Consider the following 24,098-nt stretch of genomic DNA (forward strand, 5'->3'; position numbering starts at 1 on the left):
AAGGAAGGAATGAATGAGCAGGAAGGTAATGAAGGAATGAATGAGCCGGGGTGGGAGGAAGGAAGGAATGAATAAGCAGAGGGAGAAGGAATGAATGAATGAGCTGGGGTGGGGGGAAGGAAGGAATGAATAAGCAGGAGGGAAATGAAGGAATGAATGAGCAGGGGGAAAAGGAATGAAGCAGGGGGAGCATGAGGGAAATGAAGGAATGAGCAGGGGGAGAAGGAAGGAATGAATGAGCGGGGGGAGAAGGAAAGAATGAATGAGCGGGGGGAGAAGGAAGGAATGAATGAGCAGGGGGAGAAGGAATGAATGAGCAGGGGAGAAGGAAGGAATGAATGAGCAGGGGGAGAAGGAAGGAAGGAATGAGCAGGGGGAGAAGGAAGGAAGGAATGAGCAGGGGGAGAAGGAAGGAAGGAATGAGCAGGGGGAGAAGGAAGGAATTAATGAGCAGGGGGGAGAAGGAAGGAATTAATGAGCAGGGGGAGAAGAAAGGAATTAATGAGCAGGGAAAAAGGAAGGAATTAATGAGCAGGGGGAAAAGGAAGGAATGAATGAGGGGGGGAAGGAAGGAATGAGTGAGCGGGGGAAGGAAGGAATGAATGCGTGGGGGGAAGGAAGGAATGAATGAGCAGGAGGAGAAGGAATGAATGAGCAGGAGGGAAATGAAGGAATGAATGAGCAGGGGGAGAAGGAAGGAATGAATGAGCAGGGGAGAGAAGGAAGGAATGAGCAAGAGGGTAATGAAGGAATGAATGAGCAGGGGTTGGGGGAAGGAAGGAATGAATGAGCTGGGGCAGGGGGAAGAAATGAATGAGCAGGGGGAAAAAGAAGGAATGAATGGGGGGAAAGGAAGGAATTAATGAGTGGGGAAAGGAAGGAATGAATGGGGGGAAGGAAGGAATGAACGACGGGGGAAGGAAGGAATGAACGACAGGGGAAGGAAGGAATGAGGGGGGAAGGAAGGAATGAATGAGCAGGGGGAGAAGGAAGGAATGAATGAGCAGGGGGAGAAGGAAAGAATGAATGAGCAGGGGGAGAAGGAAAGAATGAATGAGCAGGGGGGAAAAGGAAGGAATTAATGAGCAAGAGGGTAATGAAGGAATGAATGAGTGGGGGTGGGGAGAAGGAAGGAATGAATGAGTCCACATGGGGGAAGGAAGGAATGAATGAGCAGGGGGAAAAGGAAGGAATGAATGAGGGGGGGAAGGAAGGAATGAATGGGGGGAAGGAATGACTAGGGGGAAGGAAGGAATGAATGAGGGGAGAAGGAATTAATGAGGGGGGAAGGAAGGAATGAATGAGCAGGTTGGGGAAGGAAGGAATGAATGAGCAGGTTGGGGAAGGAAGGAATGAATGAGCGGGAGGAAGAAAGAAGGAATGAATGAGCGGGAGGAAGAAGGAAGGAATGAATGAGCAGCGGGAGAAGGAAGGAATGAGCAGGGGAGGAGTGAAGGAATGAATGAGCAGGGGGAAAAGGAAGGAATGAATGGGGGGAAGGAAGGAATGAATGAGTTGGGTAGGGAAGGAAGGAATCAATGAGCAGGGGGAGAAGGAAGGAATGAATGAGGGTGGTGGGGAAGGAAGGAATGAATGAGCAGGAGGAAGAAGGAAGGAATGAGCAGGGGAGGAAGGAAGGAATGAATGAGCAGGGGAGGAAGGAAGGAATGAATGAGCAGGGGAGGAAGGAAGGAATGAATGAGCAGGGGAGGAAGGAAGGAATGAATGAGCAGGGGAGGAAGGAAGGAATGAGCAGGGGGAGAAGGAAAGAATGAGTGTGGAGAAATGAAGGAATAAATGAGTGGGGAGAAATGAAGGAATAAATGAGTGGGGAGAAATGAAGGAATAAATGAGTGGGGAGAAATGAAGGAATGAGTGGGGAGAAATGAAGGAATGAGTGGGGGGGAAATGAAGGAATGAATGGGTGGGAGGAAGGAATGAGTAGGAGGAAGAAGGAAGGAAGGAATGAGCGGTGAGGGGTGGGGAAGGAAGGAATGAATGAGCAGGGGGGTGGGGAAGGAAGGAATGAATGAGCAGGAGAAGAAGGAATGAATGAGCGGGGTGGTGGGGGAAGGAAGGATGAATGAGTGTGGGTGCACGGTCGGGGGGAGGAAAGAATGAATGAGCAGGAGAGAGAAGGAATGAATGAATGAGCAGAGGGAGCCAGCAGCCCCCACACATGCATGGACGCCTCCTGAGCTCTCCCGCTGGAGGCTTAGCCGAGGTCCCACAGCCCAGGTCAGCCCCTGGCCATACCTCCACTGCCAGGCCTGCCCGCATGCGAGAGGAGGCTCAGCCGCTTCTCCAGCTGCAGGGTTTCCAGGGCTTCCTGGGCCACACGCTCCTCCACGGTCGAGGGTCCCGGGTGACTTGGGTCTGCAGGAGAGAGAAGACTTGGTAGAGGAGGTGGCCCCCACCACCCACCCTCGCCCGCAGGCACCAGGCCCAGCCTGACTCGGTGGTTATTCCCCTCTGTGGAGTGACAGTCCCCTGGGAGTCCCCGCTCCTCCCGATGCCTCATCCCAGACGCTGGGCCTCAAATGCAGGCACCCACACCACCCCTATCCAGGCTACCATCCGCCCAGCTGGGTCCCTGTGCCCATGGATGGCCCTGCCACCTGTCCACTCACCAGGACCCCGCGCCAGCCAGACCCCTCTTCCTCACCACCGAGTTTTTCAATTTTCTGTTCCAAAAATGACTAGCCCCTCCCCCATCCCCAGGGCCGGCCTCGCTGCAAGAGGGGCTGCCTGCCCCTGATTCACGGTGCCTATTTCTCACAGGCTCCCCTCCACCTGGGGAAATGCCCGCCCACCTTGTGGCGGCCCCACCGTTCCCTGGGGTCTCGGAAGGAGACTCATACTGTGCCCAAGCCTCAGAGCATGCTGGTCTGCGGACCCTCAGCCCCACCCAGCCCCTCCCCTCAGGGCTGCATCCAGGGAGCACCAGCCTCGCCCTCTCTAGTCGTCATCCATGTGTCCTCTGGGACTGAATGGCAGGAAACCTCCCCTTCCTGCCCAGGCAGGGTGGGACCTCTCACTGGCCGCTCAGCACCGCTGCCGCCAGCCTCAGCATCACTGCCCTGGTCCCCAAGCCCCCGCCCATGCTGGGATGTCCCAGGCACTAAGTGATGTGAACACTGGGCCGAGTGGCTGCCTTGCTCCAAACAGCAGGGCTCAAGACCCTGCCCCTTCCACATCCACAGCACCCACGGCCACAGCCATCCCGAAGAGTTTCCCTGGCAGGGAAGCCACAGCCACACCCACAAGAGCAAACCGACCCCGTCCTGCTCCAGGTGGCCTCCTCTGGGCCTCCAGGACACACCTCCTGCCACCCACCTTGGGGGCACCTGCAGGACTGAGCCGAGACAGGTGCAAGGACCTGCTCTCCCCAAAGTCCAGGAGAAGTGGCAGCATGAAAAGTTTACACCAAATTCTGCAGCACACAGAGAACCAGAAGGTACAGTCCCCAGCCTGGGACACCTAGATCAGAGCGTCGGCAGACAGAACCAAGCCTGGCGGAGGCTGGAGCTGGATGTCCCAACCCCATAGTCGGGGTTCCAGAGAAACAAACAGAAAGCAATGGTGTCCCTGTCCAGGTTCACGTCTAGGCTGAAGAGGCCCCGTCCCTGATAGGACACTGTCCTCTGCTGACACCTTCAGCCCACACAGGTGCCCAGCTGGGGCCCTTGAGCACAACAGGAGGCCCCAGCAGGACCTCAGAACAGGGCCCTCCCCACGGGCAGGCGAGAACTCACAGCACCGGGCCCAGGAACGCAAGAAGGGCCTGGAGGAGCCTCCCCCAGCCTCTGGGTATGGCCGCTCCAAGGCACTGCCCCGGTCAGCCTGGGGCCCTGCCAGCCCAAGACCCTGTGGCCCCGTCTGTAGCATTGCCAGGGACAGGGATGGGGGCGGCACAAGCCTCTCTCCTGTCCCCTCCCTGCCTGTGCCTGGGAGGGTGGAAGGCGATGGCAGCCAAGGCTGTGCCAGCTCAGGCCCCAGTCCCTCCCGACACGGCCTGCTGGTGGCCGTGGAGCCCACAGGCCACGCGGCTTAGCAGCTTCTGGCACTTTCACAGACACATTCAGCCATGTGGGCAGGACAGCAGGCACCAGTCCTGGCTCCTTGGTGTGCTGAGGGTCCAGGCTGAAGACAAGCACAGTGACAGGACAGCACCACTGCCCCTCAGCCCTGGGACATTCCGACTAGGGCCACCCCCAAAGCCAATGCCCCACAGTTGGGATGAAGAGCGGCCCCTCGGTGACACCAGGGTCAGGACGCAGGACACAACCTCCCACCATTTCCCGTCCAGTAGCTGGTGGGCCAGCAAGACACGGATCGACTCCCAGCTCTACCATGCACCCCGAGCCTCTCACCCTCATCTGCAAAATGGGGTGCAGCAATGGTGCACCCCTGTGGAGGCCGGGCCAAGAAGGTAACATGCACACCGTGCTCGGAGCATGGTGGGCCCCGGACCTCTGAGCCCTTCCCTCCTGCTCCTAGCGGGTCTGAGTGCCTCTGGGCCTCGGTGTCCACATGCGGAAGACCAAGGGGCTGGACTTCCTGCATCTCTCGGCCCCTCCAGTGGGTCACAGCGGGCTCAGCACAGGAGGACGGCAGAAAGCCCGGAGCGTGAGGACGCCGCCCACAGGGCTCTTCTCGTGGGAACCCTGTGATCACGGGGCCCCAGTGTGCTGCCAGCGCAGGCAGACGAACCCATCAGCCCAGACCCTCCTATAAGTCCAGCCTGCGGGGGCTGGGCCCACGGCTTCTCTGGCAGGATACCGCCCAGCATAGCATCCCAGCTCAACCAGCACCTCCGGGTGGCCTGAGGCCCCCACACACCTGCAGAGGCACAGCTTAGGGGCACGGCTGCAGGCCGAGGCCCTGACAACAGAGCTTTCTGAGATCTCCCAGCTGACTCTGACAAAGACGTCCTGTGGAGTGGGGTCTGGGACTTCTGGTCAGCCCAACCCCCTCCGGCCGTCAGCAATGGCCCTGCCTGGGGCTGGCCCGCTTGCTGCCTGCGGTGGAGCCTGTCCCATCTAGTGGCTGTCCCAGGCAAACCCTCCCTGGCATCCTCTGCCCAGTACTGCTTCCCTGCTTCCCTCTGCTCCCCGGGAACCGCCTGAGGGGAGCAGGAGAGAGAAGGGAGCCCTGCTCAGCCTCCTGCTGCCCCTGCCCAGCACTGTCCCCGCCCTGCGTCCTGCACACCCTCGCCTTGCATAGCCAAACACGCCGACCACGTCATCCACGCCGACCACACCATGTACACCTGCCTGCAGCCGCTAGGCAGGAAGACACCTGCAGGGGTGCAGCCGCACCATCCAGCATGGCGGGGCAGCGGGGAGGGCGCTGGCCACAGGTGCCACCTCCCCATTCCCAGGGCTGCCCCCAACGGGACTTTGGTGTGGGCAGGGGGCTGTGGCCAGGAGAAGGGAGGCCCAGGTCCCGCGCCACATGCCGCTCGCCACTGCCCTCCCGGGGGTGCCAGTGCCAGGAGGCGCCACATGTGAGCTTGCTGCTCACCCGCCACATGGCCTAGGCCTTGGCCTCACTTGGATGTTGGGTCAAACGCTGCCCTCGTGGAGCTAGAGGAGCGTTCGAGAGAGCCCATGGAGGCACCTGGCCCAGCACCTGCCCCGACCTGGGGAGCCCCACCGTGCCCAGGCACCAGAGCCCCTCCGGGGTCCAGCAACATCCCTGGCCAAGGACTCCTGCAGAGAGTGCCGCAGCCACAGCCAAGGAAGTGTGGGTGAGACAAGACGAGACCCCACAGCCAGGGGACCTCCCGAGGTGGCCTTGGGCCTAAACACCAGGCTCAGGCAGAGCCAGTCCCGACCCCAGCTGCAGAGTCAGACCAACTGTCCCCGGGCCACCGAGCTCGGGCAAGGCCTTCCCCGCTCCTGGGCTGGAAGATGGTGGTGGTGGTGGGTCAGAAGGTCTCTTACTGCACAGCGGCAGCTGTGGCTGGCTGACCCAGCCAGAAAGCTCTAGGCCCAAGCATTCCAACAGCTCGGACCCCCGAGGGAGAGCACCTGCAGGTACGAGCCCAGTCCCTGCTGCTCTGAATCCCTCAGCAGGGCTTGCGGAAGCCCAGGCTGCAGTCCTGGCCTGGAAAGGCTCTGGTTCCTTAGCTGGGGGTGGGGAGGGCAGCCACCTAACTGGGCTGACAAATCACCACGGCCCCCGGCCCCAGGACATCGCACAGCCCGCCAAGCGCACCCTCCCCGGCCGGCCAGGCTCCCCCACGCACCTGGGAGAACCGGCCGCAGCCCAAAGGGGCCCTTGGTGGGGGAGATGCCTCGGACGATGCAGTCGAACAGGAAGCTGATCTGCTCCCCCTCAGCCGAGGACAGGAAGAAGACGCCAGCCCCTGCAGAGGAAGGACAGAGACATGTCAGCCTGGCCCGAGCACGGGCTGGGGACCCTGAAGAGGAGGAATGCAGGAAACCAGAGCAAACTCCACCAAGAGCCGACAACGACAGCCCGCCTGGCCCCGCAAAGCTGGGTCCCCAGAGCCTCTGGACTCCCCAGGGACCCCGCTGCACCCTTCAAACTTGGGAAGCATCTTGGAACGGCTTGGGCTGCTGGGCGCTGGGGTGAGTGCTGCCCCGCCCATCCTAGGTCCTGCAGCCCACAGGGCATGGGGAGGAGGAGGGAGGGGGTGCCCTGCCCTGGACAGATGGGTGCCCCCGTCCACAACCCTGCCTTCCAGGCTTGCTTGGGGGGATGGGGGGATGTGGCTGCTCTGCCCCCAGCAGGCGCTTGATCAGTCCCTCCTCTGCCCCAAGGTCCCAGCGACCCTGCCCCCACAGCCGTCTTGAAGGCAAATGAAGCAGCCAGGAGACCCCAGAAACATCAAGGAGGGTCCCCTCAGGGCTCCACAGCCACGGGAAGGGAACTGTGCCACCTGGAGCTGGGGTCACATCCCAGGACGGCTGCTGTGTGACCACACTTCCTTCCCCCGGGCTGTCGTGAGGGCTGCTTTTGGTTGTTTGTAAAAGGTGTAGCACGGCACCTGTCCACACATGCCGCAGCCGTCACTGCTGGCCAGCACCGCGTCCTCCCCACCTCCTCAGTCATCTTTCAGGGGGAAGCTGGAGCTGCCAATGTGTGGGTGCCGCCCTGAGGCTGTGTGCAGCATCCTGGGGCCAGCACCCACCCCTGCACCCCCACAGCAGGAGGGCCCCCGGGGACCAGCCCGGCGTCAACTGGCAGAGCGATGCGGCCTCCACCCGTGGAGAAGCCCCAGCTGCGAGTTACGGGGACACTGCCCTCCCAGCCAGGGGTGAATGAAGCCCTGGCAGCCGCGTGAATGGGCCACTGGGCGGGCGGCACCCGGCTGGACACTCGGACTGGCGTCACCTCACAGGAATCCCGCCCGCTCCGGGGCCTCTGCCCATTGCCCAAAGAAAGGCACGCAGGAGGGAAGGCGCCGGGGTGGGCAGGAGTCGGGGGGAAGGGAAATCTTGGCATTAGAACCCCCGATGCCTGCCTCCCAGTCACGCTCCGCCTTCACAGAACACAGGCTGTAGATTCCAGGGACACGGAACTCAGGCCAGCCCCGACACGTGGCGATGCTGCTGGCCCCTTGGCAGCCACCCCGGGCACACAAGGGCGAGTGGCACCTTGTGCTGTGGATGCTTCCTTCCACGTAGTGTCCCCAAACCAGGTCACGGGACAGCGCCATTCCTGCTTTAGCGACAAGGACACAGGCCCAGAGAGGGCATGCCACCTGTCCACTGTCACACAGCCACGAGGTGGACTCAAGTCCAAGTCCCCTGGCCCCCTGGGCACCTCCTGGCCCCACGGAGCTTCCAAGTCCTGCTGTGGGTGAGGGGTGCTCCTGACCAGAAGTGGAGGTGGGGCACGGAGGGGAGGCCAGTACCCACCACGATGCCATCCAGGAGGACGCCCCCAGAGGCTCAGGAGGGCTGTGATGGGGTGGGGCCCCCAAGCCGGGTAGGGTGGGCAGAAGAGAGCCCGCACCAGGCTCTGGGGGCAGGCAAGGAGAAGGCCGTCATGCTCTCTGCTGGCTGGCTCACTCAGTGCCAGGCAGTCGCTCCCCGTCCCCGTGGTCCACCCCTCCCTGTGAAGGGCTCAGCCGGCCCAGCCCCAGCTCTCACGAAAGGCCGGGCTCTCTAATCCTGAGCTTACAGACAGCTGGCAGTGGCCGCGGGACAGTGAGTCCCCCGACTATAAAAAACCGCATTACGGAAGGAGTGGAGCCGGCCCCGCATTCCACGGGGCGTCTGCGGAGCATCACTCACCCCGAAGACACGGTCAACCGGGCAAGGCCTGGAGCACAGCCCACCGCCAGCCGCCAGCCTCGGGCTCCCACGTGCCCGCGCGGCATCCTCGCCAGCCACCCCCATCCACGCCAGCAGAGCTGACATCAGTGGCCCTGGAGGAAGATGCCCATCTCCAATGCTGGCCTGCCAAGGTCTTGGGCCATGGCCTCCCAGGACACCGCATGGCTGGGCTCTAGCTGGGCCTCCCTGGGTTCAAGTCCACCCCTGCCCGCAGGCTCCCCGCTCCCACCCAGCCCCCCACAGTCTTGGGAATGCTCAAAGCTCCCTCTGCACACCAGATCTGCCTGCCATCTCCACTCAGGAGGCTGCCGTCCCCACCCTCCACACCCCTACATCTCCCCTCAGGAGGCTGCCATCCCCACCCTCCACACCCCTGGCCCCCTAGAACACCCCGGACCTTTCCAGACTCAGGCCACATAACGACATCTTTCACGATGCTTTTCTTGGCCCCGGCCCCCTTCAGTCCCCTGACCCCAACAGCCCCTCTGTGATGCTCTCACGGACGCCTCCTCTGGGGCAGAGCCCCGTCTGCTGCTGTCCCGGCCGCCAGGCTGAGCACCTTGCAGGCAGGGAGCCCGAGCCGTCTGTGGTCTCAGTGTCCACCCAAGCGCCCATAACCAGGAGACCCCCAGTGCTCAGCCTTGGGTGGAAAGACATAGGTGAGAGGCTGCTGACCGCCTGCCCCCCGCCACCCCAGCCCCTTCCCCAAGACAGCGTGCGCATGTTTCCTGTTTGCCTGTGTTTGGGGAAAGGGGGGAAGAACAGCACCTGCCCCATTTTGCCGTATCACACAGGTGTGGCTGCAGCAAAGCCGGCCACTGTTTCCCCTATCCCTGCCCTCGGAGGCTGCCCTTTCTCGAGAGGCTGGTCCACTCCCTCCCCAGAATCGGAGCCAGCAAGTGATGGCTCTGGCATAAAGTGTCACAAGGGATGCTCTCCCAGCCCTGCCCCAAGACCATCAGGGGCCTGGCAGCTTCTGCTTCTGCCCTCTTGGAACCTATTGAGAAGCCCAGGGTGTCCTATCGGAGGGTGAGGTTCCTGGAGGGAAACTGAGGCAACCCAGCCAACAGCCGGCACAGCACTTTCCTGGGCCTTTGGGCCCCACCATAGCCAAATGCCACTGCCTGAGGGACCCCAGGCAGCACCTCATGGGGCAGAGATTAGCTGCCCCACTGAGCCCCGTCCAGATCCCTGGCCCACAGAATCGCCAGCCAGGGAACAGCCGCCAGCCGCTAGGTGTGGCAGGGTGAATAGGAGTTAGCTCCGCTGTCAGAGAATAAGGGGTGGAGGGGGGTGAGAAGGGCACTTCAGACATCTTTGGGCACAAACGGGTGTCCCAAAGGGCAGTGTAGGAGCCCTGTTGGGGGGGTTAGGAGGCATGAGGGTAAGAGGAAGGAGCATGGGAGACGCAGAGAAGCAGGACAGAGTCAGCAGAACACAAGCAGAAGGCCAGGACCTGCGGGGGCTCAGGGTGGCCCCAACCCTAGACAGAGGCTGGGGTTGCTGAGCTGCAGGCAAACCTCACCCACGTTACAGACGCACCTGCTTCCTAAGAAACACGTCTCCAGTGAAAAAGCTGTTGCACTAACTCCAGGACTCACCGGCTTGAGAAAGAAAATGCTCTTCCACACAGACATTCAGTGAGCCAATTAGATCTAAGATGGTTTCCATTTGAATAATCTTGAGTGTCCTCGTGGCTTCCACGCAGACATTCAATGAGCCAATTAGATCTAAGATGGTTTCCATTTGAATAATCTTGAGTGCCCTCGTGGCTTCCACGCAGACATTCAATGAGCCAATTAGATCTAGGACGGTTTCTGTTTCAATAATCTTGAGTGCTCTCGTGGCTGCCCCTTGATGTCAAAATCTTAAGTGCTCAGAATCCCAGCTCCTCAGAGAACAAACATCGGGGTGACCAGGGTGTCCTGGATGGCTCATGCCAGGTAGGCATGGGCAGGACTGAGAAGTCTTGATACCATGACCCTTAGCCCTCTCCATCCCCCAAAGTGGCAGCTTCTTTTACACTTGGGAGTGGCCCCACCTGATGGGTCTCGGGCGGAGGAAGGCCTGGAGCCTGGCAGTGGGTATTGGCCCCCACCCCTCCTCTGCCCTCCTGAAGCAGCCTCAGTCCAGGGGCACCACTCTAGAAGGCCCCCCTTCCCGGGCCGCCCCTCCTTCCCTTGTCCATCACCACCTTGTTAACATTCCTGAAATCCACAGGGTTCCCATCCCCCAACCGGGCAGCTGCTGCCTGGGGCAGCCTCGCCCTCCATCTTCTGGACCTCAACCAGAACCTTCTCTGGCCCCTGCCAGCCTCTTCCTCCACGCTCATCTGCACCCTGGGGTCAACATTAGCATATAAAATACTCCCCCTGCTCAAGCACCTTCAATGGCTCCCTGCTACTCCAAGACAACAGTGCAAACGCTGGTCCAATTAGCCAACTCTCTACAACCCAGCCTGTCTCCTCCTCCTCCTCTACCCTCGCGCCTCCTATCTCCACCTAACAGGGCTCCTATACAGCCCTTCGGGACACCCATTCGTGCTCAAAGATGTCTGAAATGCCCTTTTCACCCCCCTCCACCCCTTACCCTCTGACAGCTGAGCTAACTCCTATTCACCCTGCAGAAGTCCCCTGAGGCTCACCCCTCCAGAGAGCTTCCCGCAGTGCCCCAGCCTGGGGTCTGTGCCCCTCCTGGCTCCCCTCGCACCCTCTGAGGACTGAAAATGCTTCATTCAGTCTCACACAGGCTCTGAGGCCGGAGCATCTGATCCCTAGGCCCAGTGCCCGGCCACAAGAAGCCGCTGAAGCACTCCCTGCTGCCTGACGGGCCAGGGCTCCAGCCAGCTCTGTCCAGGCTGCCCCCGCAGGCTGCAGTGGCCAAAGGCGGCCGGCAGGGGACTCTCCAGAGCTGGACTGCAATGGCGGGACCTCAGCTCACTGCAACCTCCAACTCCCAGGTTCAAGTGATTCTCCCACCTCAGCCTCTGGAGTAGCTGGGATTACCGGCACCTGCCACCACACCTGCCTAAGTTTTGTATTTGTATGAGAGATAGGGTTTCACCATGTTGACCAGGCTGGTCAAGAACTCCTGACCTCAGGTGATCCTCCCACCTCCGCCTCCCAAAGTGCTGGGATTACAGGCATGAGCCACTGTGCCTGGCCACATTCTTAATCATTTTTAAAAGTCAAAATGAGTTTCAAATGCTCCTGGTGGCCCCCAGAGGCTGGGCGAAGAGGCAGATGTGGTCCTTGGACTGGACCCAGCTGGAGAGAGCAGGTAAGGGGGGAAAGGGAGCACCTCCAAAAGCTTCCATTCACCCTCGAGGCCCAGCTCAAACGTCCCCCTGCCCCTCCAAAGCCCTCCCTTCCTGGACTCTGGGTGGGCTCACCCTCTCTGGGGCCCACCGCCCTCTGTGCTGCAAGCTGAGCCTGTCCCAGGGTGAGTGGCCCTCTCTGCATCACTCTCCACCACGCACAGTCCATCCCCGCAGGCGGGGCCCAGTCACTCGCCCGTGTATGAGGCTGGAGCCCGCAGCCCTGAGCTGTCCACAGACCGTCGCTTGTCATGTGCCAAGTGCGCTCAGGCCAAGCTCCAGGAGTTCACACTACAGGCCCGTGACCGACAGAGACAGGGAATTGGGCCACGCTGGGGACCCGGGGGTTGCTGTCACCAAGCCACCTCCTGTCCCATTCTGAACAGGCAGCTGTCCACAGAGAGACCTCCGCCCCCAGGCACCAAGCCCAGCCAGGCCTGTCTCCACCTGACCCCCACCAGGGCCCCTGTGATGCACAGCCATGCCCAGTGTCTCAGGATGAGTGAGGCGTGGCCATCGCCTTGGGCCAAGGTCACCCTCTCTGCTCTCTGCAGAGCTGGCTGTGGCGGGGCCAAGTGAGGCGGTTCTGGGGATCGGGGGCCAGGCTAGGACCTGTCCCTGGGGAAGGAGGGAATGCGAATTTCCTACACCCAAGACCTTCCAGGGCCTTTCCACGACTCCAGCCCAGCTGTGACCTCCAGACTGAATGTGACAACACCCACAGACTTATTGGGATTCAGATTCTGGATCTTTCTCCTTCCCAGTGGCCCCGGTTGTGGGCCAAATGGTGGCCTACAAAATGTGTTCACATACCAGGGCCTGTGAACAGGGGCCTCTGCGGATGGAATTGAGGGTCTCGGGATGGGGTCTCCCTGGGTCATCCAGGTGGACCCTAAGTCCACAGACTGCAAGAGACTGAAGAGGAGGCCCACGCAGGAGCCAGCAGGCTCAGGGGCCGGAGAGGCGCAGCCATGAGCCGAGGCCGCCGGGGCCACCAGCGGCTGGAAGTGGTGGGAAGGACCTTCCCATGGGTCTTCCCCAAGAGCTTTTGGAAAAAGCCGGCCCTGAGGACCCTTTGATTTGGGGCTTCCGGCCTCCAGGCTGCAGAAGGAACCCATTCTGGACACTTGGCCCTCTCTTGGGGGTCATTTGCTACAGAAGCCCCAGGAAGCTGATGCCGCTGCCCCTGGACCACCCAAGTTGCCGGCTCCCTCCCGCAGGAGGCCCAAGACTGCCCACACGTGCCGCAGACGCCCTGTCCCTCCAGCCACACGGCCTGCACTCCATGTTGCCACACAGGGTGGTGGCCACGCCTGTCTCCAGGAGGATACAGCCCAGCAGGGCCTGCTGGGAACAGGGATGGGCAGCTCGGCCAAGCCTTCCAGCATGGCCTCCAGAAGCCACCTGCCCTACGGGGTGTGCAGCCGTCAGTGACCGAATTCCCAGAGCCCTTCCTCTCTCAGGCCAGGGTCCCACCGGGTTCGAGAACATTCAGCACTGAGCTGCAAAGGCGGGTTCTGTGGGGCCAGCCCGGTTTGCAGGTTCTGTGGGGCCAGCCCCCATTTGCGGGTTCTGTGGGGCCAGCCCCCATTTGCGGGTTCTGTGGGGCCAGCCCCCGTTTGTAGGTTCTGTGGGGCCAGCCCAGTTTGCAGGTTTGTGGGTTCTGTGGGGCCAGCCTGGTTTGCAGGTTTGCAGGTGGGGCTGCTCTAACAGCTTGCCCCGGAGAGGCAGCAGCGAGACAGACGGCCCCCCAAGAGTTCCCCCTGGCCTTTGAGCAGCCCAGGAAAACGGCACAGCAGCCTCACCCTGGGGAGAAGCACAACCCCAGGTGTGGGATTGTTTACCTGCGGAAAAGGGGCCACCCACACCTGGGCAGGGATGTGAACCTCCACGGCCTCAGAGGAAAAACATCCAGTGGCCCCATTCCATTATAGTCCAGACAAAATAAGCAGGTCTCCAAGGAAACGGGTCCTCCTGCCGTGCCCTGGCTTAGAGGGTGAGCACGCGGTGCCACCCCGGCCAGCTGCCTGCCCGTGCCAAGGAATTCCACAGACAGAAAGGAAGGTATGGGTCCCCCTCCTCCAGGCACCCCCAAACCTAGCACACCACAGCCAGGACAGGCTGCCCGTGCCAGGACAACTACAGCCTGCAGCTCTGGCTTCCCACACGACAAAGGACAGGGATGCTGGGCCCACCCACTGTGCCCAGCCACCGCCAACCCACTCCCCAGTGGCTCCCGAAGCCCCAGAGCTGAACCTCCGGCCTACCGCAGGGAGGGCCTGGGGGCAGATGGGACCCCGACAGGTGTTCTAGCTCTCCCGGGAACCACCCCCCCCCACCCCGCACCAGCTCAGAGCTGGCATAGGCAGCAGCCCTGCCCATCCATACTGGCTCTCCAATCCCAGAGGGGCCAAGGCCCTTTGGACTCTGGCTATGGCCCCTGCCAGCCCCGGGGGCTGAGATTCCGGGCCAGCTCTGCCCCCCGCGCCTCCTGCAGCTGGCTGTGCACGCCCCTGCCTCCGTGGAGCCTGAGCCTCGCTGCCCTGTTCCCCTTTCAAGGGTCAGATGTCATCTCCTCAAAGGCCCCAACAGAGCTGGGTCCTGCCACAAGACCCACTGGGTTTGCTCCCAGCGCCCAGCGCAGAAGGTGGCGGAATGCGGTGCCCAGATGGGCTTGCGCCCGTGCCCCAGCTGGCCTATGCAGGATGACGTCCCAGGCGGCCAGTGTGGCCCATGTCCTTGCGTTTCCTCCACCCAGACACATCCAGGCTCCACCAGAGCCCCCGCCAGTGTGAGCCAGTGTGAGCCAAGTGCAGTCCCTCAGTCCTCTCAGCCCCAAACCAGGCCCACAGGAGGTCCCTCTGCCCGCCTTCAGCCCGGCCAACGAGCAGCTGCCCCTCCAGAGAGAAGAGAGGAGGCGTCACACCCTCCGTGGGGACTGCAGGTCCACAGGGCAACCTGGCGCGTCTGCACCCAACATGGAAGAAAGTGGAGGGGGTTGCTGGAACAACCTGCTCCTGCAGGAGCCCTGGCGGGCACCTCAGACTCTCTGGGGAGGGCCGGGTGCCTTCCTGCTCCCGTTTGCCTCACTCCCCTGGCCGAGGGCGGCTCTCAGGCCTTCACAGGCCCAAAGGACTCAGGCCATCCCCACCCATGGCCTGGCCACCTCACTGGGGACATTAGGGCAGCTCTGGGCGGCCCACCGGGAATTCTTGGTCCAGGAATGTGTTTCTGCGGTGCTCATGCGGGAGCTCACACTCCCCGCTGCTAAATGCGTTTGTTCTTTGTTTTTTCCTGTCCATGAAATCTGGATATGAGCGGCTCTGTGGCCTCAGGCCCCTCCTCGCATCCGTGAACTCCCTCCCTCCAGTGAGAAAGAGCAGAGGTAGCCGAGGCCCAGCCTCGACACTCCACACTGAGGTTCCTGTGGGCACAGGACCTCGGACATCGAGCACGGGGAGACTCCGTCCACCTGCCGGTGCGTTCTGGAAATGCCAGCAGGCCGGCCTGCACATGGGGTCGGTCGGCCCGAAGCCAGCAGTTCTCGGGGGAAGCGAGGGGTGCTGCTGCCGCCCAGTGACCCCACGCATCCGTACTTACAGTACCCACACCTGGTCCCGCCTTCAAAGATGAATCCGCTTGGCACGGCCCCGTAGCGCCGGAGGTCAGACAGCTTCCACTGCCCTGTGACAGCTGGGGGGATGTCCCTGGCCAAGACGAGGATGTCATTGCAGAGGTGCAGGGTAGCTGGGCCGCTCTCCAACTTGGTGCCTGGAGCCACTGTCACATGGAACCTGTGCACTGTGGGCGGGCGGGGCGAGAGGGCATCACGGGCAGGCGGGGCGAGAGGGCATCATGAGAGGAGGCAACAGGGGCCACTGTGGACAGGTGGGGTGAGAGGGCATCACTGGAGGAGGCAGCAGGGGCAGGGGCCAGGCTGGGGCAGGTGGGGGCAGCCGCCCAGGTGTCAGCCGGGGAGGCAGCGACAGCAGGGTGAGCAAATGGCACTCCTCACAGCCACGAGGGGGACTGGCGGCTGCACTTCTCTCCTCGCCATCCTCCCAGGAACTATCTTTGTTCAGGGGCAAGCAAGTCCCAGAGGAGCCTGACCTCGGACCTCCACCTCCTTCCCCTCCCACCACGGAGGTGCTGGGCAGGACAGGGCAGCTGAGTGCCCTGGCTGGGCTCCCGCCCCCAGCACCTCCTCTCCAGGAAGACTCTCTGCACAGCTGTGTGGCTCCATCACAGAAGGGGAAACCGAGGCTCAGGGACCCCCAGCCTCCAGTTTGGGTGTGGAGAGTCTGGAGTCTGCATCGAAGCCCCAGCCTGGCCACGGGAACCTCAGGGCACCACAGGCCCTCTCTCCATCCAGGTGGCCATTCACCCGAACCCTGAGCACCCCCATGGTCCTGTCCACTGGCTCTGCCCAGGCCCCTGCCCCGGCCCCTGCCCCCGAAAGCCTCAGAGAGGACAGTGGTCCTGAGTGCTGTCCCCACCTCCCCTCTCTTCCCAGGTCAGCACACCAGGCAGACAGCAGCCTACCCACCAGGGGCTCCACCTGCTCCATCTCCAACCCCCAGAGCCAAAGGGACCCCCGTTCCTATCCCACCTCCCCCTTCTCTGCCTCCTCCACCTGCTCCAAGCTGTGGCCTCAGGTGCATCCTTGTCAGGCCACGTTCTATCAAGATGAAGCTGCCTGGGCAGAGCCCAGCGGCCTCTGTGCGATGGCCCTGCCCCAGCGGATGAAGGAAGCAGACCCATGCCGCTGAGCCAGGCTGGAGGCAACCCCCAACGGGAGAACTTTCTGGAAAGATGCAGTTCTTCCCTCCTAATGTCTCCTTCCCCTGCGCCCTCCTGCAGAGCCGACCACACCTCCTCCCACTAAGCCCCCAGCTTCTCTCCCCCTCAGTGGAGCAGGAGGGGCTGCTGCCTTGCGGCCAAGACTGGGGGAGCAGGACACTCACCTCCAAGGCCAAAGAACCCAGCCATCAAGGGCCAGGATATTTTAATCAATACTTTAAAAAGTAAAGTTATGCAGAGTCCATGCTGATCAAAATAGCAAGTTTTTTTGTGTTTGTTTTTTTGAGACAGTCTCACTCTGTCGCCCAGGCTGGAGGCCAGTGGCACAACCTCAGGTCACCGCAACCTCCACCTCCCTGCTCTTTTTTTTTTGAAATGGAGTCTTACTCTGTCACCCAGGCTGGAGTGCAATGGCGCGATCTCAGCTCATTGCAACCTCCGCCTCCCAGGTTCAAGCGATTCTCCTGTCTCAGCCTCCTGAGTAGCTGGGATTACATGTGCCCACCACCACACCAGGCTAATTTTTCTATTTTTAGTAGAGACGGGGTTTCACTATGTTGGCCAGGCTGGTCTCGAACTCCTGACCTCAGGTGATCTGCCCGCCTTGGCCTCCCAAAGCGCAAGGTTTACAGGCATGAGCCACTGCACCTGGCCATCATTTTTGTATTTTTAGTAGAGACGAGGTTTCGCCACGTTGCCCAGGGTGGTCTGGTCTCTATCTCCTGCACTCAGGTGATCTGCCCACCTCAGCCTCCCAAAGTGCTGGAATTACAGGTATGAGCCACCGCGCCCGGCCTAAAATAGCAAGTTTTTAAAGCGAGGGCAGCTGGGGCTCCTGGGATTACTGGGTGGGTGCCAGTGTAGGACCAGGACTCGACTCAGGGGACATTTTACTGTTTACAGGTTTTTTGGCACTGATTTGGGTTTCTTAGGGGATGCAGGATTATGCTTGCTCTGCGCTGAGTGCCCAGGGCCCCATCACCACCCACCTCTGCTCACAGCCCCAGGGCAGCTTAGCCCCCAGAGGCCCCCAGGCACCCATTCGAAGCCCCTGCAGGGCTGGGACTGAGGTTCCACCTCTTCCAGGGCCAGCTCTGCAGGGGAGCACTCCCTTCCCCTCCTCTCCCCTCCCTCTATTCCCTCCCCTCCCTGTATTCCCTCCCCTCCCTCTATTCCCTCCCCTCCCTCTATTCCCTCCCCCTATTCCCTCCCCTCCCTCTATTCCCTCCCCTCCCTCTATTCCCTCCCCTCCCTCTATTCCCTCCCTCTATTCCCTCCCCTCCCTCTATTCCCTCCCCTCCCTCTATTCCCTCCCTCTATTCCCTCCCCTCCCTCCCATCCTGTGTGGGGGAAGCTGGGGTGGGACCGCCCAGCCTGGGGCTCTCCTTCCTACCCAGGCTCTGGGCTCCACTGTCCAGTGTAGGAAGTAAAGGCAGGGCTTTGAGAGGCCACATCCCTCCAAAGGCCACCAGCTTGGGTTAAAGGCTCCAGTTGTAACTAACAGTCAGGCTAGGGAGCTCTAAAGACACCATAGCCCAGCAGACTCCCCCTCCCAAACCCTCGTGGGCACCCCCAGGCTGGAGCTCAGTCCACCCTAAGGCACCCATGAATGTCCCATCTTCCTGCACAGTTCCCTGGAGCCGCTGCCGCCTCTGCGGCCCACTTTGGTGAGGGGCCCTGGCACCTGAGCAGGGAGCCCCCGCCCGGACCCGGCCCCCATCACTCACCCTCGCCGAGCGCATAGCGGATCCGGGTGTCCCACGCACACATGGCCTCGTGGCTGTCGAAGCCCAGCATGATGGCCTGGGACAGGCAGACGATGGCCAGCGTGTGGGCCAGGCCCTCGTAGGGCAGGCCGGGCTCCAGCCCACAGATGTCCTCTAGCGTCAGGCTGCTGCGTTCCCGCAGGCCCTTGGTGCGCTCCGACTTGTCCTTGTAGACCAGCATCAGCAGGCAGTCTGCAAGGAGCACGGCCGTCAGGGACGCCAGCCAGCGCCGCCTGCCCTCGCCCTTGGCGTCCCCAGGGAGGCCGTGACAGTGCAGAGACCCGGGCTGGGGTCATGACCTCAAGCCAGCCACTCAGCCACACCAAGGCTTCGACTTCTGGCATACAAAATGGGGCGATCCCCTCCCCTTGCAAGACCTACAGGCCGCAAGAGCAGAAACGAACCCAGAATATTCATGTCTGTGCCCGGCCCCCGACGCTGGCTCCCATGACTGGGTTCTGGACCTTCACCAGCGGATTCGCCCTGTCCCGGGCCCTGGAGCCCCCTGGGCCACACTGAGGACTGCAGGATCTGTGGTCAGGGGCTTGGGGGCCCAGTGTGGGGCCTGCCCGGTGGCTGATGGTTCTGCCAGCCCGCTCCTACCCTGCCACCCTGCCAGCCACACCTGTGCCTGCTCCCTGCCGCCTCGAGACCCACCGCCCCTCCTGGTTCCTTTAGTTCCCAGGGTGTGGCTGAGCTTCAGCCCCAGGGAGTGCGGGAGGTCAATGGGCCTTGGGTCCCACCCCCATCCACCCAGCCACTGCCCAGCGCAGCAGGCCCTGGTCTCTTCCTCGGCTGCTGGGGACCTGCCTGCATTCTGCCTCCCGGAGCCTCCAGGGCAATTCGGGTCCCCGTCCCCACCCCCACCTTCCCATTTTCCAACGTCATTGTCAACACAAGCAACCGGCGGGTGCCGCCCACTCCACCGGGCGCAGCTCAAACCCAGCACAGCACAGTCCCTGTGTGGCCTTGGGCGAACCACCTGGCCCAGGGACACTCCTGTGATTGGCGGGGGCAGCAGGTCTGCCCGAGAGAGGAGAGAGGGCGGCGCAGGAAGACTCCCGGCCCTCCCGGCACGGCTCCAGGCTTGACGACCAGGCCTCCTCCCACCTAGGCCCCAGCAGCTGGGCTCCAGGATACCCGGCTTCAGCGAGGGTGTAGGTTTTGGGACCACATGCAAACACCCCAGATCCCTGTGAGCATGCAGGAGGGGATGGGGCAGAATGTCCCCGAAGAGAATTGCAGAATGACGTGTCATCTGAAGCTCTGACTAGCAGGTGCTCACTCTTCACACAGGCCCCACAAAGCCACATGAGAACCAAAATCCCAAATGAATTTGACTCAGACACTCATTTTTGCAATGGAGTCCAGAGCAGACATGGTGCTCAGCTTCCCTCCCCAGCCGTGCCCACCTCCCCGGGCCACATGGCTGCAGCCTGCAGAGCCAGGGGGCCTATGTGACCACGGGGGCCAGTAGTCAGCAAGCTTCCTCTGCCAGGGGCCAGAGGGCAAGCATGCAGCTTTCAGGGCCACACGGGCTCTGCTGCCTCTACTCAGCACCTCCACCCTTGCTGCGTGAACGCAGCCTCAGACCGTGTGTAGACCCACGGGCACAGCTGCATGCCAGCAACCTTGATTCACAAAAGCAAGGCGCGGTGTGGGCGCGGCAACAGGGCGTTCACTTCCCTTTGGAGGATCTGTCCGCAGTGTCTGAAACGTTTACAGCTAGAAAAAAGCTAGGCATTCCCAATTTGAGAAAGAAGCCCCCGGATTCCCGCACCTACAGAACTCCGCCTGCCCAGCTGAGGCTTTCCAGACAATCTCCTGGCCCCCTCTGGAAACTCCAAGGCGGGAAGCAGGACGCCCGGCCCCGAGAGAGAAATCAAACACAGCGGCGTAATCAGAATTCGCCATAACAGCAGTGTCCCCCAAATGCGTCACCAGAGCACCCAAGAAATGACGGTGTGTGGGAACAGCATGATCACGGGGGTGGCTCCGCGCAGGACGGGGACCCCAGGGCCACTTGAGCCGGAGGACAGCCCGCAGCCCCCGACTCTGTGACTGCACCGCAGCCTCCACCCTCTGCAGTTGAAGTGTGTTGTGAGATCACTGCAGGGGCCCGGGCCACCTCTGCCTCTCGGGATCCTAAAAAGCTCAGCCACACCCATGCGGAGAGTGGCAGAAACTTCCACCGAGGATAATCACACACCACACAGACCATCCCTTCACTCCCTTCCCCTAAGGGCGAGGCCCCTGGGAATCCCTGCTCTGACCTCCCAGCTGCATGGCCTTGGGCCCTTGGCCTCAGTTTCCTCATCTGTGTCCTGGGGACAGTGGCACCCGCACCTGCAGCAATGCCGTAAGAACCACCTGCAGGAAGGTGTGGAGGCCCTGCGTTCAGTAAGCGCTCAATACATGCTTGCATATTCAGGTACACGTCTGTCTGCATTACCAGCTGTAAGGCCGGGCTGGCTTCCCTGCAATCTGGCTGCCCATGCACAGAGGGACCAGGTTGCCCGTGGCTCACCCTCAGCGCTCAGCAAGGGCTCACTGGCCAACCATCTGCCACCTTCCACCTCGAGGGCCTCAGCTTCCTCGGAGCCTTGGTGGGTTGATCGCCCAGAAGCCAGGCAGGGACCTTTCCTCCCCTGTGGCCTGCTCTGTGGTGGTGGCACCTTGGCCACACCCTGGCAGACAGCTCCGGCACCTGATGACAACCAGTTCGTTCCACTGCCCCCAAGCAGCGCCTCCTTTGTTCAACAAGTCACATTCCCAATAATACAGTCAGGACTGGGGTCAGGAGCTTGCCTGTAAAGAGCCCAACATCACCCTTTTGGCTTTATTGGGCTTAAAGTCTCCATTACGATCAGATGACATGTGTGGGAATGGCTGCGGAGCCAATAAAACTTTATTTACCAAAACAAGTTCTGGCGGGATTTGGCCCAGAGACCACAGTGAGCCGACTCCTGGCCGAGAGTTGATTCTGCCACGACGGCTTCTCACACCTTCCACAAGCCAGCCGGCCCCACCCTAGACGTCTACCGCTGCAAGGCTGGTGGTGGGGCGCATGCTGAACCCACGCTCGACTCTCAGACCTTTTTCTGACTCACAGACGCCACCCCTCGGCCTGTCTGATTTTTCTGGACTCTGTCTACAAATGCAGACTCACAGCCTGCACCTTGGGAACACCTGAGAATCCAGCAGCGCTTACGTGCAGGGGCCCAGCGTGGCCCCCAGCAAGATGTGTGCACTCCTGGAACCTGTATGTCCTTATTTGGGAACTCGTATGTAATCAAGTTGAGGATGCTGGATTATCTGAACGCAGCAGCAAGTGTCCTTGTAAGGGGCACAACAGGAGGCACAGACACAGGGAAGGTCACCTGAATGGGGACGGAGGCAGGGACTGGAGCGCTGAGGCCACAGCCAAGGGACACCTGTGTCTAGCAGGAGCTGGGAGAGGCAGGAAGGAGCCCCTCTGGGAAGCTTGGAGGGAGCGTGGACCTACGGCCCCCTCGACTTCAGAGCTCTGACCCCCAGGACTGAGAGGGCGAATTCTTGTAGTTTGAAGGCCCAGCTGTGGTGCCTTACTCTGTCGGCCACAGGAAACTGACGACCACCCAAACCACCGATTTCATTTTCCAACATGAACAGAAGCAGAGAGGTCAGAGCTGGGGGCCTGCTCGCCCCTCCTGCCTGGCGGAAGCTTCTCCGGCAGCTGACGCCCACCCCCTCATGCTCAGGCCGCCTTCTCCTCATCACAGTCAATAAATCGATCCTGTTTTTAAAGTGCATTTCTCGGGGAGTGCCAGGGGGCAAAGCGCTGAAGGAACTGGCACCAGAGAGACGGAAGCTCCAGGCCCAGGGCTGAGACCAAGCCAGGTCAGGGCCTGGACACCAGAGCTCCAGGACACAGGGGCCCTCCCTGGGACACAGCACATGTGCCGGGGAGACACGGGGCTGAGGGACTCAGGAGTGGATGGCCACGGCCAGCCTTCCGGGGGCCAGGCCCAGAGTACCCCAGCCACACCCTCCCAGGAGCCCTGGGCACCTGGGAGTCTCTCGCCCAGCGGCTGAGGAACCACCATCAGCCCTGCCCACCCACTCTCTGGCTGCTCCGCACCCTTGGGCATTGGCTGCAACCTGGCCAGGAAAGGCTTTTGCAGGACTTGGAGGGTCCCCGGGACTCTGGCAGGCAGCACTGGGCTGGGTGGAGGGCACCGGGTCATGATGGTGAAAGGAGACAAACGAGGAAGAGGCACCAGGAGAGGCCAAGGCACGGAGACCAATGTGAAGCAAGCAGGCACACACGCACACACACACACACACAGACACACACATACACTCAGACACACACACACACATGCACATTCATACACACAGGCACACACACGCACACACACAGGCACACTCATACATGCATATTCATACACACAGAGGCACACACATACATGCACAATCACAGGCACACACACTCATACATGCACACATACACACACAGACGTGCACACACACATACACAGACACACAGGCACACACGTGCACACACAGGCACATACACTAATACGCACACACAGGCACACACACTCATACACACACGCACACAAACATGCACATACACAAGCACACATACATGCACACACATACACACACATACAGGCACACACACTCATACACACATACAGGCACACATACACACAGGCACACACTCATACACGTGCACAAAGGCACACACACTCAGACACACACACACAGGCATGCACACTCAAACAGGCATACTCACATGCACACACACAGAGACACACTCATACATGCGCACACACACATGCACACACACTCCTACACGCATACACAGGAACATGCACACTCATACATGAACACACACAGAGGTGCACACACACCCATACATGCACAGACTCAAACACACACACACTCATACACACAGGCACACACACTCATACACACAGACACACACAGGCACATGCACACTCATACATGCACACACAGGCATGCACACACAAACATGAACACACACAGGCACACACTCATACACTCAGTCACACGCACACACTGGCATACACAAACATGCAGACAGAGGCACACTCATACATGCACACACAGGCACACACACACTCGTACACGTACATTCACACACAGGCACACACACTGATGCATACCCATGCAGACACCAGCACACACTTGCACAGACATGCAGACAAGCATTTGAGCTCACACATATACACACACTCACACAGGTATTCACATGCATGTGCACACGTGCACATGCACACTCCCACAGGTATTCACACGCAGGCACACACCCCCACACACAGGTATTCACATGCACACACACACACTTGCACACACACAGATATTCACATGCACGCGTGCACACACACTTGCACACACACCCACACACAGGTATTCACATGCACACACACACTTGCACACACACACAGGTATTCACATGCACGTGCACACACACAGAAATGTGCACTCATGCACTCAGTGCTGGGGTCTGAATCTGAAATTCCGGTGTTGAAATCTTCACCCCCAAGGCGATGGGTTAGGTGGTGGGGCCTTTGGGAGGTGATGAGGTCATCAGGGTGGAGCCTCAAGAATGCAACCAGTGCCTGATGAGGGGACCCCAGGGTGCTTCCTCCCCCTACACCATATAAGGACAGAGAAAGCGCCACCTATGCAGCAGGACATGGTCCTCACCAGACACCCAGGCTGCCTTGATCTTGGGACTCCAGCCCCCAGAACCATGAGCAATGACTGGCTGTTGTCTGAGCCGCCCAGGCTGTGGCATTCGCTAAGAGCCACCTGAGCTAAGAGAGCCACACAAGCGCACAGTCACACATTCACTCTTACACACCCAAATGCTCACACTTGCTCACACATGCA

General features: G+C 60.9%; 1 protein-coding gene across 2 annotated transcripts in view; it reads right to left on the bottom strand.

The window, feature by feature from the left end:
- DOK7 (docking protein 7) overlaps positions 1-24,098 on the bottom strand; it is a 41,352-nt gene that overhangs the window by 12,885 nt on the left and 4,369 nt on the right. The window contains exons 3-6 of one of the 2 annotated variants that reach the window (XM_030800842.1): positions 18,156-18,386; positions 15,229-15,429; positions 6,254-6,373; positions 2,257-2,376 (exon numbers count right to left, since the gene is read on the bottom strand). In XM_030800842.1, coding sequence (XP_030656702.1) covers positions 2,257-2,376; positions 6,254-6,373; positions 15,229-15,429; positions 18,156-18,386 — 672 coding nt within the window. The remainder of the gene's footprint in view (positions 1-2,256; positions 2,377-6,253; positions 6,374-15,228; positions 15,430-18,155; positions 18,387-24,098) is intronic. The other variant, XM_030800840.1, reaches the window with a different exon arrangement.

Source organism: Nomascus leucogenys, chromosome 20 (assembly GCF_006542625.1).
Source record: "Nomascus leucogenys isolate Asia chromosome 20, Asia_NLE_v1, whole genome shotgun sequence".
NCBI lineage: Eukaryota > Metazoa > Chordata > Mammalia > Primates > Hylobatidae > Nomascus > Nomascus leucogenys.